Below are 15474 nucleotides of genomic sequence, written 5' to 3'. Positions count from 1 at the left end.
TGGATTTGTATTTTGCACAATTTCATTTTGCTTATATACTGTCAATATGCACAGTGGTGTATTGATTGACATGTATGTCTTTCTTCCTGCTGCTTTTCTGTGGGATTGGGGACAATTGACATATGATTTCTGAACTCCAGTTTCCTCCTACAGGGGAGATATTAAATTAATACATTGTTATTCTATCTGCTTCAGCCACTATTATGTGTCTCAGTCCTCAGATTTGAATCTTTCTTGCTCATCACTTTCCTTCTTCCCTCTTCCCCTGCTGCCAATGCTGTTACCCAGACTCCATGATTAGTGACTTCTGTTGCTTTCCATTTCCTTCTCTTTCTACTAAATTTAAAACTTCCCATCTTCAGTAATACAATTTTCACGTGTTGTGTGGGGTTTTTAATTTTTGGCAATTTAATTAATTTTTGTTGGTTGACTCCTTTGGCTAGGATCAATTACAGCAATTATTTGGATTTGTGAAATTTTGTTTGAACTCTACACCTTTAATGCTTTCTAGTATCAGATGACAACTTTGATCTTTTGGGAAAAACAAAACAGAACAAGTCAGATTGCCAAGTTTAAACCTTGCCCGAAAGTAATAAAACTGTTACTACTTAGTGGATAATGTATTTTATTTTACACTGCTATTTAGTAGGACTGTAATTTTTAATTTATACAATTTTATATAACAAAATTTTCAGGAATTATGGGCGCACTTTGGTTTTTATGGGCTTGTTAAAGATCTTATAACAAATTATGAGTGGGATGGGGCTAAAATAAAGTAAATTTAATTCTATAACATTGACTTATGTAGACTTCAAAATCCAGAATTTAAAAATAGTAAGTCGAATCTTTTAGTCAACTAAGATAAATTGATAATATGAATTACTCTAAGATTACATAATTTTAAGGAGCTATTTTAATGAGCTCTGGGCCCAATTTGACAACCATAGATCCCAGCCTTTCTCTCAAACTTATCTCCATCTCATTCCCACCTGGGGCTTTATTTCAGTCCCTCCTTCTGCAAGTTGCTTCGTACACATGGATTAATGTTCCTTTGTGAACTGAACTGGTGCTCTTCCTGTTTGATTCCCAGCTCCGACTGCCTCTTGGATCCCTCATATCAAACTGGTCTACTACTGAAATTTTGCTGAAGAAATGAATAGATCATTTCCAGCATGTTTACCCCCTGTTGTACCCTGGGGATTCATTTTATAGGCACAAGTGCAAAAGAGGAAACACTAGGCTGGATGATGTGAGGGAAGCAGAACTTGATAAAATATAACCATACATTGATATTTGCAGCTACCATTTAATGTATCTCCAGTCCTCACAGCAATTTGATGACATAGGTAGTGCTATCCCCACTATGCAGATGAAGATTATGAAGCTCAGAGAGTTTAATTTATATGTCCCAAGTTCCCATCTATTTTGGAGCTAGGAATGTAATGTTAGCTCCTTCTACTTACAAATTGTCAGATTTCACCACATTACAATGGCCCTTCAACACATGTTCCTTGTACTCAAGCTCTTTACAATGTAATGAGAAAGAATGTCAATAAATAGCCTCTTTTGAAATTAAATTTCCTTCTAAGGTATACTTCCTATACCTCCCATTTTTTTTTTGTAAATGATTCTACTAGTTTTTATTCTAACTCTCCCTGATTCTAGACATTCCTGACTTCTCTCTCTCATGCATGTAAAATTTAATAAGTTGAGTCCTTCTGACTTCTCTGTTCATAATTTTGCTGATACCAGTTCTTTTGTTTCTACTCACCACCTCCTGCCTGGATTGCATCTTCTCTGATCCATCTTACAGTTCTATCTCTTCCAATTGGTTATGCAAACTAATCATTCTAAGCTTTTACTTCTGCTAGTCATTTTGCTACTCAGAAACCTCACAGTGTTTCTGTTACTTTTAGTAACTGGACCCAGCCCACTTTGTCTCTGTCTCATAAAGTTCAAACATGAATTTTCCAGAAGAGCCAGGTGAATCCACTCTTTCTTATTGGAACCTAACTTGTTTGTCCCTGCCCCCAATTCTTCAGTGATTATGTACATTCCACTTCCTTAAGATACATAACTACTGCATTTACTGTGGTATTACCGCCACTATTGGAGTTTCTGTAGCTTACGGTGACCTTGAATGTCTGATTTACTCTGATGTGTACACATACCTGTGGCATGAGATTACATACTGTCTGGTTTTAAGAAGGTACTGAAGAAGAGTGGAAGAGAAAAATGAAATGTATAATTGAAAGACAACCTAGAATCCTGGTGATTTCCCACACCTTTTTCCATTCCCAATGTGGCTACTGGGTTTTAGGTGGTGATTTTTCACTTTGGTGTCATTTCATGCAGTTTTATAGATTTTATTTGAGATGTGAATCCAATGTAAGATTCATCTTCCTTCACATATTAGTTGTTTTATATATTATACAAATACTCTAACTCATTTATTTTGTGTTTTTTATATTCACCATGTGAGCCCACCAGTCATTTTTTTTAGTAGGATAATGACAGGCTGAAGCAAGGAAGAATCACCATAGAAGAATTTAGATCAATTTATCGAATTATTGCGCACAGAGAAGAAATTGTTGAGATTTTCAACACGTATTCTGGTAACCAGAAATTTCTTGTTGAAAAAAACCTGCTCCAATTTTTGATACAAGAACAGTATATACTTGACATGAGTCAAAATATTGCTTTTGAGATCATTCAGAAATATGAGCCTATTGAAGAAGGTATGCTTGCATTTCAAAGTTTTATCAAATATTTAAATGCAATGTACTTTTTATGAATTACAGTTCTCAAATTCAAATTTTTGAATGGGTCAAATTTGTTCTCGATAAAATAAAATATTGGCAGTTTTATTTCTATATTTTATAGACTGTATCTAAAGCTTTTAGGAAACTACATTGTGTAAACAATTACATTCTTTCCTACCTCATTGTCCAGCTTCTTCTTCTTCTTTTTTTTTTTTTTAACTGCTTCAGTATATCTCGTAAGTGTTCAGAAATGAGCTTAGGCCTGGAAAGCAGGATGAAATTCTGTTATGTGTACTGTAATGAAAGAAAGCATGTTCACTTTCATTAATAAGAGGAAAACCAAGTAATAGGCAGTTTTCTACTTTCATACATTACATTATTGAAAATATATAGAAATATTAAATTAGCTAAGTGAAAACTATTCTAGGAAATGAATAAAATATTACAAAATTACTACTTTCTCCATTGTCTATACACGTAATTGTCTACAACATTTCATAAACATTAAATTTTGTTTGCTCTTCCTTCACTTTTGAATATAATCATCTGGTCTAAACTAAATGGCCATCTAAGCTAATAATGTATCAGAGAAAACTAATCTAGGTGATCAGTGGCCAGACCACTGAATACACTTGAGTTAGTGGGGAGAGAGTAAAAAATTAGCAGGAGGCAGACTTCTGGGGTTCTGCAATGTTTTGTTCTTTGAGCTGGGTGCTGGTTTTCTAGATGTTTAGCTTATGGAATTTCATTGGCCTATGATATATGTATTTTCTTGTATGTATTTTTAAAATATTAAAAATCAGAGATTAAATAATATACTCTCTACTTGAATGTTGATATAGAACAACTAAGGGTACTCATTAGAAAAAAAAATTTGTTTCTACAGTAAAATTAGAAATAGTATCATTATTAATTTTAAATATTTTAGAAATATGCTTTACTATTGAATAAGTGAGATGTAATTTTTATACAGTTAACATTATTTCTGCATCCTTTTATTTTTTATAGTTAAGAGAGCACATCGGATGTCATTTGAAGGTTTTATAAGATACATGGGTTCATCTGAATGTCTAATATTTAAACCTGATTGTGGAAGAGTTTACCAAGATATGACTCAACCACTAAATGATTATTTTATTTCAAGTTCACATAATACCTACTTGATATCTGACCAGTTACTGGGACCAAGTGACCTTTGGGGATATGTAAGGTATTTATTTTTATTTTTATAACCATTACATCTTAAAACACTTGGAATTTCCAATAAGTGGTAATTCACAGTGAAAGTAGGCTTGCATGTTGTACAAAAACATAGGAAAAAGAAATTTTGATTTGTGCATCTCTTGGAGAGCCATCCTTTGGGTGGCTATATAATTATTCTGTGTTTTAGTATCATTCATTTTCCTTCTAATTCTGTCTGTTGACCTCCTCTGCCTGGTTATTGGCCCGAGGTTTCCTGAATAATTTGGATATTTCTTATAGAAAATCATATGAAGAAGAATTTTCTTATCTTATTTAGCCAAGACAGCTCAGATTTCCAAAAATGTGGTTAAAATTAATTCCCAGACATCAACACACAATGCTATAAGTGAAATCAACACATAAATAGATAAATTATATGCTTCGGCATTTATAGATGATAGATAGATAGATAGATAGATAGATAGATAGATGATAGATTTACATAGCTTAAAAGCAATTCATTATACACCTCTAATTTTGCATTCTACAATGTATCACACTGTCAATACCAGTCTTCAATTTAGTCAGCCAGCTTAGAATACATTGGTGAACAAGATTTTCAGAGCTGCTATGTTCATGTGTTCATGAGAATAGACATAATAAGCAGGTAAACAGATATAGTCATACAGAGAAAGTGAACTAGGGTAACATAACAGGGTGGGGGGTGTTACTTTAGTTAAAGGGTTAGGAAAGGCTTCTCAAGAGGTGATATAGTTTGGTCTGAGTGATGATAAAGAGGAAACCTCAGAAATTCTTTGTAGGAAGGGCATGCTAAATCGAAGAAATAGTAAGTGCTTAGCATGTTCAAATGGGAGAAAGCAAGTGTGTCTGGAAACAAGTGGAGAATGAAGAGAGATGAGTTTGAGGAAGTAGACAGGACTAGTTTATGAGAGCCTTTGAGGCCACGGAAGGGAGACTGGATTTTATTCCAGTGGTATTGGGAAGCAATTGGAGAGGTTTTCCTTAAAACAATGTCATAATTTATTTACTTTTTACTGCACAGGAAAGACTGATGGTGCAAAAGTGGAGATAAAAGATGATTGGGGAAGATATTGTAATGGTGCAGGTGGTGATGGTTATTTAGAAGATGAATTCATGAGGCAGGTGTTGAGATCAGTGGTTGAATTTGAAATATTTTAAGAAGGCAGAGCCACGAAGACTTATCAGGTGATTTGAAGAGAGGTGTGAGGGAAAGAGAGTACAGTCAAGATTTTGGCCTGATGACTTAGCACATGGTGATACTATCGACAGAGATAGTGAAGCATGAGGAAGCTGTTGTAGGGTGTGAGGCAAAAGCAAGAATGCAGTAGTTTCCACATTCAGCTGAGATACCAATTCATTATCAATTGGCTAGGTTGGGGGTGCCTGGGTGGCTCAGTCGGTTAAGCTTCCGACTCTTGATTTTGGCTCAGGTCATGATCTCCTGGTTCCTGAGTTCAAGCCCCATTTCAAGCCTCACATTGGGGCTGGCAGTGTAGAGCCTGCTTGGAATTCTCTCTCTCCCTTTCTCTCTGTGCCTCCCCCATTCATGATCTCTTCCTCTCTCTCAAATAGAAAGAAAGAAAGAAACATTTGAAAAAGTGGCTAGGTCAGACAGTCAGTTAAGCATATGTGTCTGGGACTTGGAAGAAATATCCAGACTAGAAAAATAAAATTGGAAGTCATCATCATATAGATGATATTCAAAGCTATGTGACTGGTTGACATAATTAAGGAAAACATGGATAGAAAAGGTATCTTATAATTCCATGATAATATCAAATTTACAAATAAACATAGCTTCTCCAGTTGAAAAAAGAAAACACATAAATCCACAAGCTTAGAAATTATCCATTTAAAAATCTATAAGAAATCATAGCTATACTTTCATTACAGAAATTTCTACTCACACTTAATTACTTTATTTTTTAAAACAGAAAATATGCATTTTAATCACGTTGATTTAGAAATGCAGAAAATTTACTTTTGAATGAAGAAAATGTTTCACCCAACTAAACATTTAAATTTAAATTTAATTGTATTTTTTCCTCTGTTTGTTTACCCACTTGTGAAAGATACAGTCTTAGAATGCAAGTTTTTCAAAATTTCTCCATTCATCAGAGGTGGTATAATGTAATGCTGATCTTTCCTCTCTTTCATTCCTCTGTTAATTATGACAGATACAACCTCTTTGAGTCTCAACTTCTTCATCTCTAAAAAAGGAAAACTAGCATTAACTGCCTTATAGTATAATCCATGAAAAGCCCCTTAAACTTATTGAAATGGAATATTTTTTTACTGAGTGACAGAAAAATTTCTATTATTCATTTCTAAAAAGGGCACTCAGTGTGAAATAGTAGAATGTGGCTTCCACAACACCACTGGGGAAGACACAACTTCCTTTTTTGTGCCTCTGAATAAAAGGAGTCGGCCTGACACAGTGCAATCCACTCAAATCATTTTTGCTGGGGACCAAACCATGTACTTGAAATAAGCAATTTGGTAAAGTTTGGCTTGATCTAAGGATAAAAAATTGAAGTTATGTAGAGAAGTAGCGAGAACCAGTATTAGTCAGGTTGTCCTTCATGAAAAGTTTTCTTTCACAATTTTGTTTTTGGTAATTTTTTGTTTTCCCAGCAGAGCGTTTATTCTCTGGTAGCAGCCCAGAGTACTGATATGCTGTAGTGATAAAAAGGGCAAGACAATTTACTTTGCCAATCAACCAAATAATGCAAACATTTTTAAATGGCAATTAATAGAGTTTACAAATAGATATTGCTTCTTCTCCAATTTAAAATCTAAATACATAAGTAAATCCACAAGATGAGAAACACATTCATTTTGAATTCTACAAATACAGCCCAATTGAGGACTTGTATGTAAAATTAGACAGTCACCTTATTCACCCATGGAAATATCTATAGGTAAATATGATTTTCTTAGAAGAACATTCTAGGTCATTTCTCCAACACAAGGACAAGCAGACTAACAAAACTCTGAAATTTTCCATTACAGTGCATCACTATAGACGTGAATAAAGCCATGTGCACTTAAAAAGTAAAACCAAAGTGGTCTTAAACCTCAAGAAATAATTTATTAATTATTTAATTTTATATTTTCCATTGTTTCAGAAAATATAGATGAGATTTGCAAATTTTCTTCCCCTCTAATCCTCTACTTCCTCAGATTACCTCCATCTTTTGTCTATATTATTCCCGAGGAGCATAAGGTCTCTATGTTTTTAATTCAACACCTGGACTTTGGGGTCATAATTGCTTTAGTTTTTCTCAGTTAACACTCCTACGTAAATATTTCTCACGTCATCTACTTTGAAAATAGACTAAATTTGACCCCCCAAAGAAGTATTAAATTGAAAAGGTCTATTTTCTCATATGGTCTCTGATACTCTATATTTCTGTTTGTAAGAACTGTTGATTCTGTATCAAGTATTTGGTGCTGGGACCACACTCCCTTCTGTTATAGCTGAGGTAAGGGTTTTTCAGGTCTTCATATTTGAGGTCAGATCATTCTTTGCTGTGGGGGCTGTTTCTGTGCATGGTAAAATGTTTAGCAGTAACCCTGGCTTCTATCCACTAGATGTCAGTTGCAAATCTCCTTTCCATTCCAAGTTGTGGCCCAAAAGTGTCTCCAGACATTGCCAAATGTCTCCTAGGAGGCAAAATTCCTCCTGAATTCCTTACAAAATTCCTTACTGAAGACCACTGGACAAGAGACAGGGGGATAACCCAATATTCTTCTTGGAAAACAAGTGTTAACTTGGTTTTCTATGAGAAAAATATCTCCATGTATGGCAGGGGATTTCTTTGATCTACTCCCTGACCCATGGCTATCTATTCTAAGATCCTGGGTCTCAGGTCAGCCTTCTTTTCATTCAGTCTCTCTTCCAAGATTGTATTTTAGGAGATCACTCTGTCTGCCTTCCATGTTTCTTCTTACATCCCTATAATTCCCCTTTTTTTCTTGCTAAAAACACAATAAATGTTTATCGATAGTGAACTATATATAACAAACATTTTTTTGAGACTGAAATTTTAGTTCCTGCCCTTGTAGAAATTAGAGTGTAAGGAATAGGGAGAAATTGGAGGATTCAGAGTCAACAGCACTACACGTCGCACCATCCTGATGGTGCTGGAACTGGGGTTGGTACATATCGCTTCCATCTCAGGCTGTGCTCACAGAAAATAAGAAGAAAAGTGTGTTCAGTTTAACACAACAACTTGTCTTTATTATGGATTCAGTTCTGCATTTATTGCAAAATCACAAATAGTCCTTGTGATTTTTCATACTGTGGTATGTATTTTTAATGATCCAGAATTGACCATTTATTTTGTTTAAATTTTGTTAGTGCCCTTGTGAAAGGATGCCGTTGTCTGGAAATTGACTGCTGGGATGGATCACAAAATGAACCTGTTGTATACCATGGTTATACACTCACCAGCAAGCTTTTGTTTAAAACAGTTATCCAAGCAATACACAAATATGCATTCTTAGTACGTGCGTATCTTTGTTAAATTATAGTTATCTAAACACGATATAATTTACTTGCTTCAAAATCCTATAATGCTTGGCCTTAGTTTAGATCAGTGATATTTCAAATTGTGTGTTATGATTTTTGTAGTATATAGTTAAAGGTAGATTTACTGAAGTTAATCTCAGGTAGTAAGATGCATGTTTCAGGAAATTTTTTGTTTAATTACATATTATATATATATTATATAATTATATATATATTATATAATTATATATATATATATTGTGTGTGTGTGTGTGTGTGTGTGTGTGTATTGTGTCACAATGTAAAATATATTTCTTACCATGAGTTGAGTTACAGGCAAAAAATGTTGAGAAATACTGGTCTATATAATAGTAAATATTTTACCAATATTCAATTACCTTACTTTCAATACATGAGATAAAATGTGTCAAAAATGTATTATACAGATTGTTGACATTTTTTATGACTATGATGGCAGCTATTCATACAGCAAAGAATGTTTTTTTTTAAAGCTTATTTTTTTTGAGAGAGAGAGAGAGCATGCACACAAGCAAGGGAGAGGCAGAGAGAGAGAGAGACAGAGGATCTGAAGGGGGCTATGCGCTGACAGCAGAGAGCCCGATATGGGGCTTGATCCCCTAAACCATGAGATCATGACCTGAGCTGAAGTTGGACACTTAACCGACTGAGCCACCCAGGGACCCCAAGCAAAGTATGCTTAGAAGTTTATTTGGGGTTTTAAAATTATTGTTGGATTTATTAAAGTTATGGATTCAAAGATCTAGTTCTTCTGAGCACTTCTAAATTCAGCCTACAAATAAATTAGTCTATAAATTGAGTAGGAATGAATGGGTTTTAATAATCACTCAATTTTATTATTTTATTTATTTATATTTTTTAATTTTTTTAATGTTTTGTTTATTTTTAAGACAGAGAGAGACAGAGCATGAGTGGGGATGGGGTAGAGAGAGAGGGAGACACAGAATCCGAAGCAGGCTCCAGGCTCCGAGCTCTCAGCACAGAGCCCGACGCGAGGCTCGAACTCATGAACCGTGAGATCATGACCTGAGCCAAAGTTGGACGCTCAGCCAACTGAGCCACCCAGGTGCCCACAATCACTCAATTTTAAATAAGACTTGGTTTTATTTACAAACATGGCTAATTAAGCACCTTTAGGTATTTTAAATTATTTTTATAAAGTTAGAATATTTGTGTCTTTCTTAAGTACTTCAATTGCTGTGCCATTGAAGAGATTTAACAAAATCATACTGAGTACTTAAACAGTGCATATCTAAGAAATTAAAACTTAGAATTTGATAAACCTAAAGTTCTCAGAAGGTCAATACATTATCTATAAATATAAACATAACTTAAAAATCACAAATTTAAATCAACTGCCTTATTATTTGAGAGTGCAAAATACTAAAAATGTGCAAAGTATTCATATAAAATATGGAACATTTCTATTTTTAGTATAAAACATTGATATATGGCATTGATTCTCTTATGATTTCTAAATTCTCTGATGATTTCTAAATTTATACCTCTACCCCAATTTCTCCCTTGAACTCCATACAATATAGACATGTACATGTTTGACATCTCCACTTGCATATTTAACAGAACATTTTTAGAACTGACCCCAGATCTTCCTCTTCCTCCCATGGTCTTCCCCATCTCAGTTACTGCTAACTCCTGAGTTCAAGCCTAAATTGTTGTTGTCAACTTTAATCCTCCTCCCCTCATTTCTCTCCAATCCTTAAATAAGTTCTTTAGCAAATCCTCTTGGGTCTATTTTCAAAATATACACTGAGTTTAACCCCTCCCCCCCATTCTCACTGTCACTGTGCTGAATAACTGACATCGCCTCTCACTTGCATTATTGCAGTGGCTTCTTATCCAATGTTCCTGCTTTTTTCCCTGTCCCCCTGCAGTTTCATCTTAATGTTTCAGTCAGAGTGACTTTTTGGTAAGTCAAATAATGTCATTCCGCTTCTCAAAACCTTCAGTCCCACTCAAAATACAAACTAAAAGCCACGTTTAACCTGTTTTACCTCCAACTTCTACTCATCTCTCCCTTATGCACATGGCCATGCTAGCTTCCTTACTCTTCTCCAGACACATCTCAGGGCCCTTGCAACTCCTATTCCCTTTATCTGAAATACTCTTCCCAAATATTTGCATAGCAGACCCTCTCACTTCATTCAGGGTGGGTAACTGAGGAAATAGAGGCAATCTTAAAATTCAAAGGCCTCACAAGGATGGAAACCCCTACGGTTTTTAAGACTCGAAGAGAAAAAGATGGAATGAAAAAAAAAAAAAGCTTTGAGCCACACTCAATGAGACTTCTCAGTTGAACAGGGTGACTCATTTTTGCAGCAAAGGTTAGAATGAAGCTTCAATTTTCTACTTGAGATAGTCACCATTAATTTGGGGAAGAGAGAGCAGTAAGATAAAATAGATTTGATAATTATGATGAGGTAAGAACTTTGGGTACAGTTGCTGGCAACTGTAACTTACTAGAAGCAAGCATATAAGAAGTCTAAATTTTTAAGGGAATTACATTGCCAAAAACACAACACAATACAACAGAACAAAATAAAACACAACTCTGACTCTTAGGTGAGCCTTAAAACAACTCTTGGTCAAGAAGTGAGCTGCAAAAGTTGCCTGACATTAAGGAAAGCAAATTCCTCAACACCTACTTTAGATGTGGCCAAGGATATGGGGCACCTGGGTGGCTCAATTGGTTAACGTCTGACTCTTGGTTTCAGCTCAGGTCATGATCTCATGGTTTGTGAGTTCAAGCTCTGCATCGGGCTCTATGCTGACACCGTGGAGCCTGCTTGAGATACTCTCTCTCTCTCTCTCTCTCTCTCTCTCTCTCTCTCTCTTTCTCTCTCTTTCTTTCTCTCCCCCCTCCTCTGCTTTCTCAAAATAAATAAATAAACTTAAAAAAAGAAAAAAAGAAAAAATGTGGCCGAGGATAAAAAACAAGAGGGCCTTCCCTGAAGGTGGATCCAAGGACCACAGAAGACCCCCCCCCCCAAAAAAAAAGATCAACTCTCCCCAGTTAGTGCAGTCAGGGCTAATTGAAAAACCTCTCTGCTAGGGCATCACTTTGCCTAGTTTTAAAATCACTTTTTATATTTGGGAAAATTTTTTACACTGTTCTCTTGATGTTAGATAGAGTCAGTGTATATGGGAATAGGTATGAGGTTATGATAGTAGGTTGAATAAGTGCCCACAAAAGTCCTAATTCCTGGATCCTGTAAATGTTATTTTATTTGGAAAAAGAGTCTTTGCAAATTTGATGAAATCAAGGACCTAGAGATGAGGAGATTATCCTGGTTGAGCTGGGTAGGCTCTAATGCCATACAGAGGAGGAGATGATATGAAGATGAGGGGCAGAGATGGGAGTGATATGGCCACAGTAAAGGAATAGAACCACCAACCACCAGAAGCTGTAAAAGGCAAAGAATAGATCTCCCTTAGAGCCTTCTCCTGCCTTGATTTTAGCTGGTGAAGCAGATTTTAAAATTGTGGCCCCAAGAATTGTGAAAGACTAAATTTCCATTGTTTCAGGCAACCAAGTTTTTGGTAAATTGCTATAGTAGCCACAAGCTACTAATATACTCAGACATTAAACAAGCATAATGTCCTATTCAAAACTCTGTGATAATGCAAGGACCTTGCAAGTCCTTGGCTTGTTTACAAATTGGTAAATTTGTGCCCTAGTAATTATATAGGCTGAAAATCTCTTTGTAAAGTAATCTTTACTTAATAGATTCTCTTTATTATTATATCCTTATCTTTGTTTCTAATTATAAAGCAATGAGTTTTGATTGTAGAATTTAAAACTAAAAAAGTAGAAAATTAAGTTTCCTCTACTTACTGGTGTTAAACTTTTCCCTTCACATTTAAAAATATCGAGGGGTGCCTGGGTGACTCAGTCAGTTGTGTGTCTGGCTTTGGCTCAGGTCATGATCTCCCAGTTTGTGGGTTCGAGCCCCGCATCAGGCTCTGTGCTGACAGCTTAGAGCCTGGAGCCTGCTTTGAATTCTGTGTCTCCCTCTTTCTCTGCTCCTCCCCTGCTCATGCTCTGTCTCTCTCTATCCTTCAAAAAGAAATGAAAACATTAAAAAATTAGAATTAAAAAATATAGAAATAAATATATATATGATAAGCAAACATATATATGCTTCAAATATTAACGTGTAGAATTTTACTCTTCAGCAACTTGTATTTTTCCTCGTAAGACTATATTATAGATAACTTCCTATAGCAGTATATATAGCACTACCTCCTTCTTACCAGGTTTGTATCATTCCTTTAAGGAGATGTGGCATAATTTATTTAAACAAGTACCAACTGTTGGGTGCTTCCGTTGTTGCCTATATTTCTACTATAAACAGTAACAATCTTCCTTTTTATACAGATTTAATGTTCCCTGTTATGTCAAACTCAAAAGTACTTTCAGTTTAAAGAATACTTATTTTGCAAAGGTACAGAACGTTGAATGTAAGTTTTAAGATAGATTAATTGCTTGTTAATTGCATTACAATCATTGAGGAGTTCTGATCAGTAACCATAGTAATGGTTAATTTTTTAGACATCTGACTACCCAGTGGTGCTCTCTTTAGAAAATCACTGCTCCCCTTCCCAACAAGAAGTGATGGCAGACACTTTGCAGTCTGTTTTTGGAGATGCCTTGCTTTCTGATATGCTTGATGATTTTCCAGACAAACTACCTTCACCAGAGGTAACATTTTGTCTGAGAAGCTCAGGTTAATCAAAAAAGAAAAAGCATGTCACTATGATTGTTGATCCATAAAACTGGGTTAGAGATCAATGAAAATTCTTAGCCTTGAGCCATTATAGGGGTGTGTCTTTGCAATGTTTTGCCTGGGAAATGTTCCCGTGAGCATTTAGGTAAATATATTTTGAGAAAGAGAATATATGGAGATAAACATAAAAACTCACATTTTTATTGTGTGTCCTAGCCCCATGAGTCCAAAGTTTCAAGTCAGTTAATATTGGGCCACAGGGATTTGGTAGGTTTTATAGGCAAAGGCTCAGAATGGGGCAAAAATTTGGGTTGTAAATAGAGCTTGTGTCTAATTCCTTAGCATCTGGATGGGAGGTTTTGTTTTGTTTTGTTTTGTTTTGTTTTGTTTTGTTTTGTTTTTTAATCTGCTTTTTTCAGTTTCCCTGTCTCTTATGGGCCCCTTTCCATTTTCAATTAAGCATACTCAAGTCCTTGGTTTAAAAAAACAACCCCATTCTAGCCTCATGGTTTTGATCTCTCTTCAGCTATCTCTTTATTATTTGTCTCAACCCAAATTTCCACTTTCTCATCTCCTCACAACCCAGCTTCCTCTTCCACCTGCACCTCAGTAAGTATCTCATTGTCCTCAGAGACTTTCCTACTGGTAAATTCTAACAGAGCTCTTGCATCACCATCTGCCTTGTTTCCTTCGTGACATTCAATCATGGGAAGCCTTCTTCCTTTCCTTGAAACACTTTCTTCCATAATGCCACGTATTTTAGGTTTTCCTCATTTTTCTCTGACCAGTTCTTTTTAGTTTCCTCTGCCAGCCTACTCTCCTCACCTCAAATGTCATCGGGTGATAAACATTTTTTCTTTTACATGATAGTATTGTCTAACAATAATTTAGTTTTGACGTGTCATCATTTTAGATGTAGAACAGTATTTGTGTCATATTTGAATTTTTAAAAATATTTTTCCTTATTTTATTTATATGAGTAGAAAATTTAAAGATGAAAGTGTTGTAACACTGGTGACTAGAAGTATAGGACTCATGATAAGAATGAGATGGACAGAAACAATTGAACAGATGGAAACACTGACTCTTTCACTCCATAGAATGTTCACAGACTACATGTGTTCAATTGTGACAAGAAAGAGATATTAAAGACCTTGTGCCAAGTGTGGAAATATAGTATCTAAAAGTTTAATAAAGATGTAATCTAAGGTTTAATCTAATGGTCTAATTCAGGAAACCTGTAACAATTTTTAGATTTCTAGAAATGGAATCCTTTATCCTATTATTTATAAATCAACTTCTTAGCATCCACATATGTAGTTTTTGTTAATGTTTTTGCTCCTATGCTAAAGTAAAGAGATGCTCTCCAAAGGGTAAATGAGGAATTAGAGATAATGGTAATTTTCTCATACCTTACTCAGTCGTTGGTGTACAAAAGAATTGCCTGGAGACTTGTTAAAAAGGCATAATTCTATTCCCACAACGCAATATTCTCATTCTCTAATTTTGCAGTAGACCCCAGGAATCTGCTCCCTTAACAAGCACTCCAGGGTGATGCTTTTGATGCATGCGATTGCATAGTGCACTTTGGTAAACTCCACATTAGAGAGTAATGTAGGGACCATTGTATTAGAGAGAAGGCCCAAGATGATGGAAATAATTTGAGTGGGTACCTGAGGATAACAAAGGGAAGAGACAAATTAAAGCTCCTTGAAGAAAAGAACTTTACTTCATACCCCGGATTCCTGCAGCATTATATATAAAACATAGCAGACATTTGATAAGTATGTTGATGAGTTAATTAATGGCTGAAAAGGGTAGGAATAACTAAGGGAAAGAAAGGAATTGGAAGTCTTAGGACTTAGAATGAGGGACCCTGATGGGGAATTTTGCTATGCTCCTAGTTTTGATGGAAATATTAAGTTGAAGATGCATGTGGGGAAATACAGTTGAAATATGAAGAAGATTTACAAATATTTACCTTAAATTTAGTCTATTTTAGGTGTCAAACATCACAATAGACATTTCTGAATACCTGATCTCATTTAATATTTTTTAATATTGGATAACAGTAATGATCGGAAGCATTTACTACCAGAAGTTGTAACATTCTAACTTTTGTAGCATTGCAAGTATTTTAACATATATATAAACATAACATATAAAATATTAGACATAAATATAATAT

General features: G+C 35.1%; 1 protein-coding gene across 1 annotated transcript in view; it reads left to right on the top strand.

Moving 5' to 3' along the window:
- Nucleotides 1-15474, top strand: part of PLCZ1 (phospholipase C zeta 1) — a 44174-nt gene that overhangs the window by 9081 nt on the left and 19619 nt on the right. The window contains exons 2-5 of the mRNA XM_047064872.1: nucleotides 2507-2738; nucleotides 3771-3972; nucleotides 8350-8494; nucleotides 13112-13261. Of these exons, the coding sequence (XP_046920828.1) occupies nucleotides 2507-2738; nucleotides 3771-3972; nucleotides 8350-8494; nucleotides 13112-13261 (729 nt within the window). The remainder of the gene's footprint in view (nucleotides 1-2506; nucleotides 2739-3770; nucleotides 3973-8349; nucleotides 8495-13111; nucleotides 13262-15474) is intronic.

Source organism: Lynx rufus, unplaced genomic scaffold (genome assembly GCF_022079265.1).
Source record: "Lynx rufus isolate CCGP_SWC_20201006 ecotype Redwood Valley unplaced genomic scaffold, mLynRuf1.p SCAF_7, whole genome shotgun sequence".
NCBI classification, from domain to species: Eukaryota; Metazoa; Chordata; class Mammalia; order Carnivora; family Felidae; genus Lynx; species Lynx rufus.
This window is presented reverse-complemented; position numbering and strand designations above follow the sequence as displayed.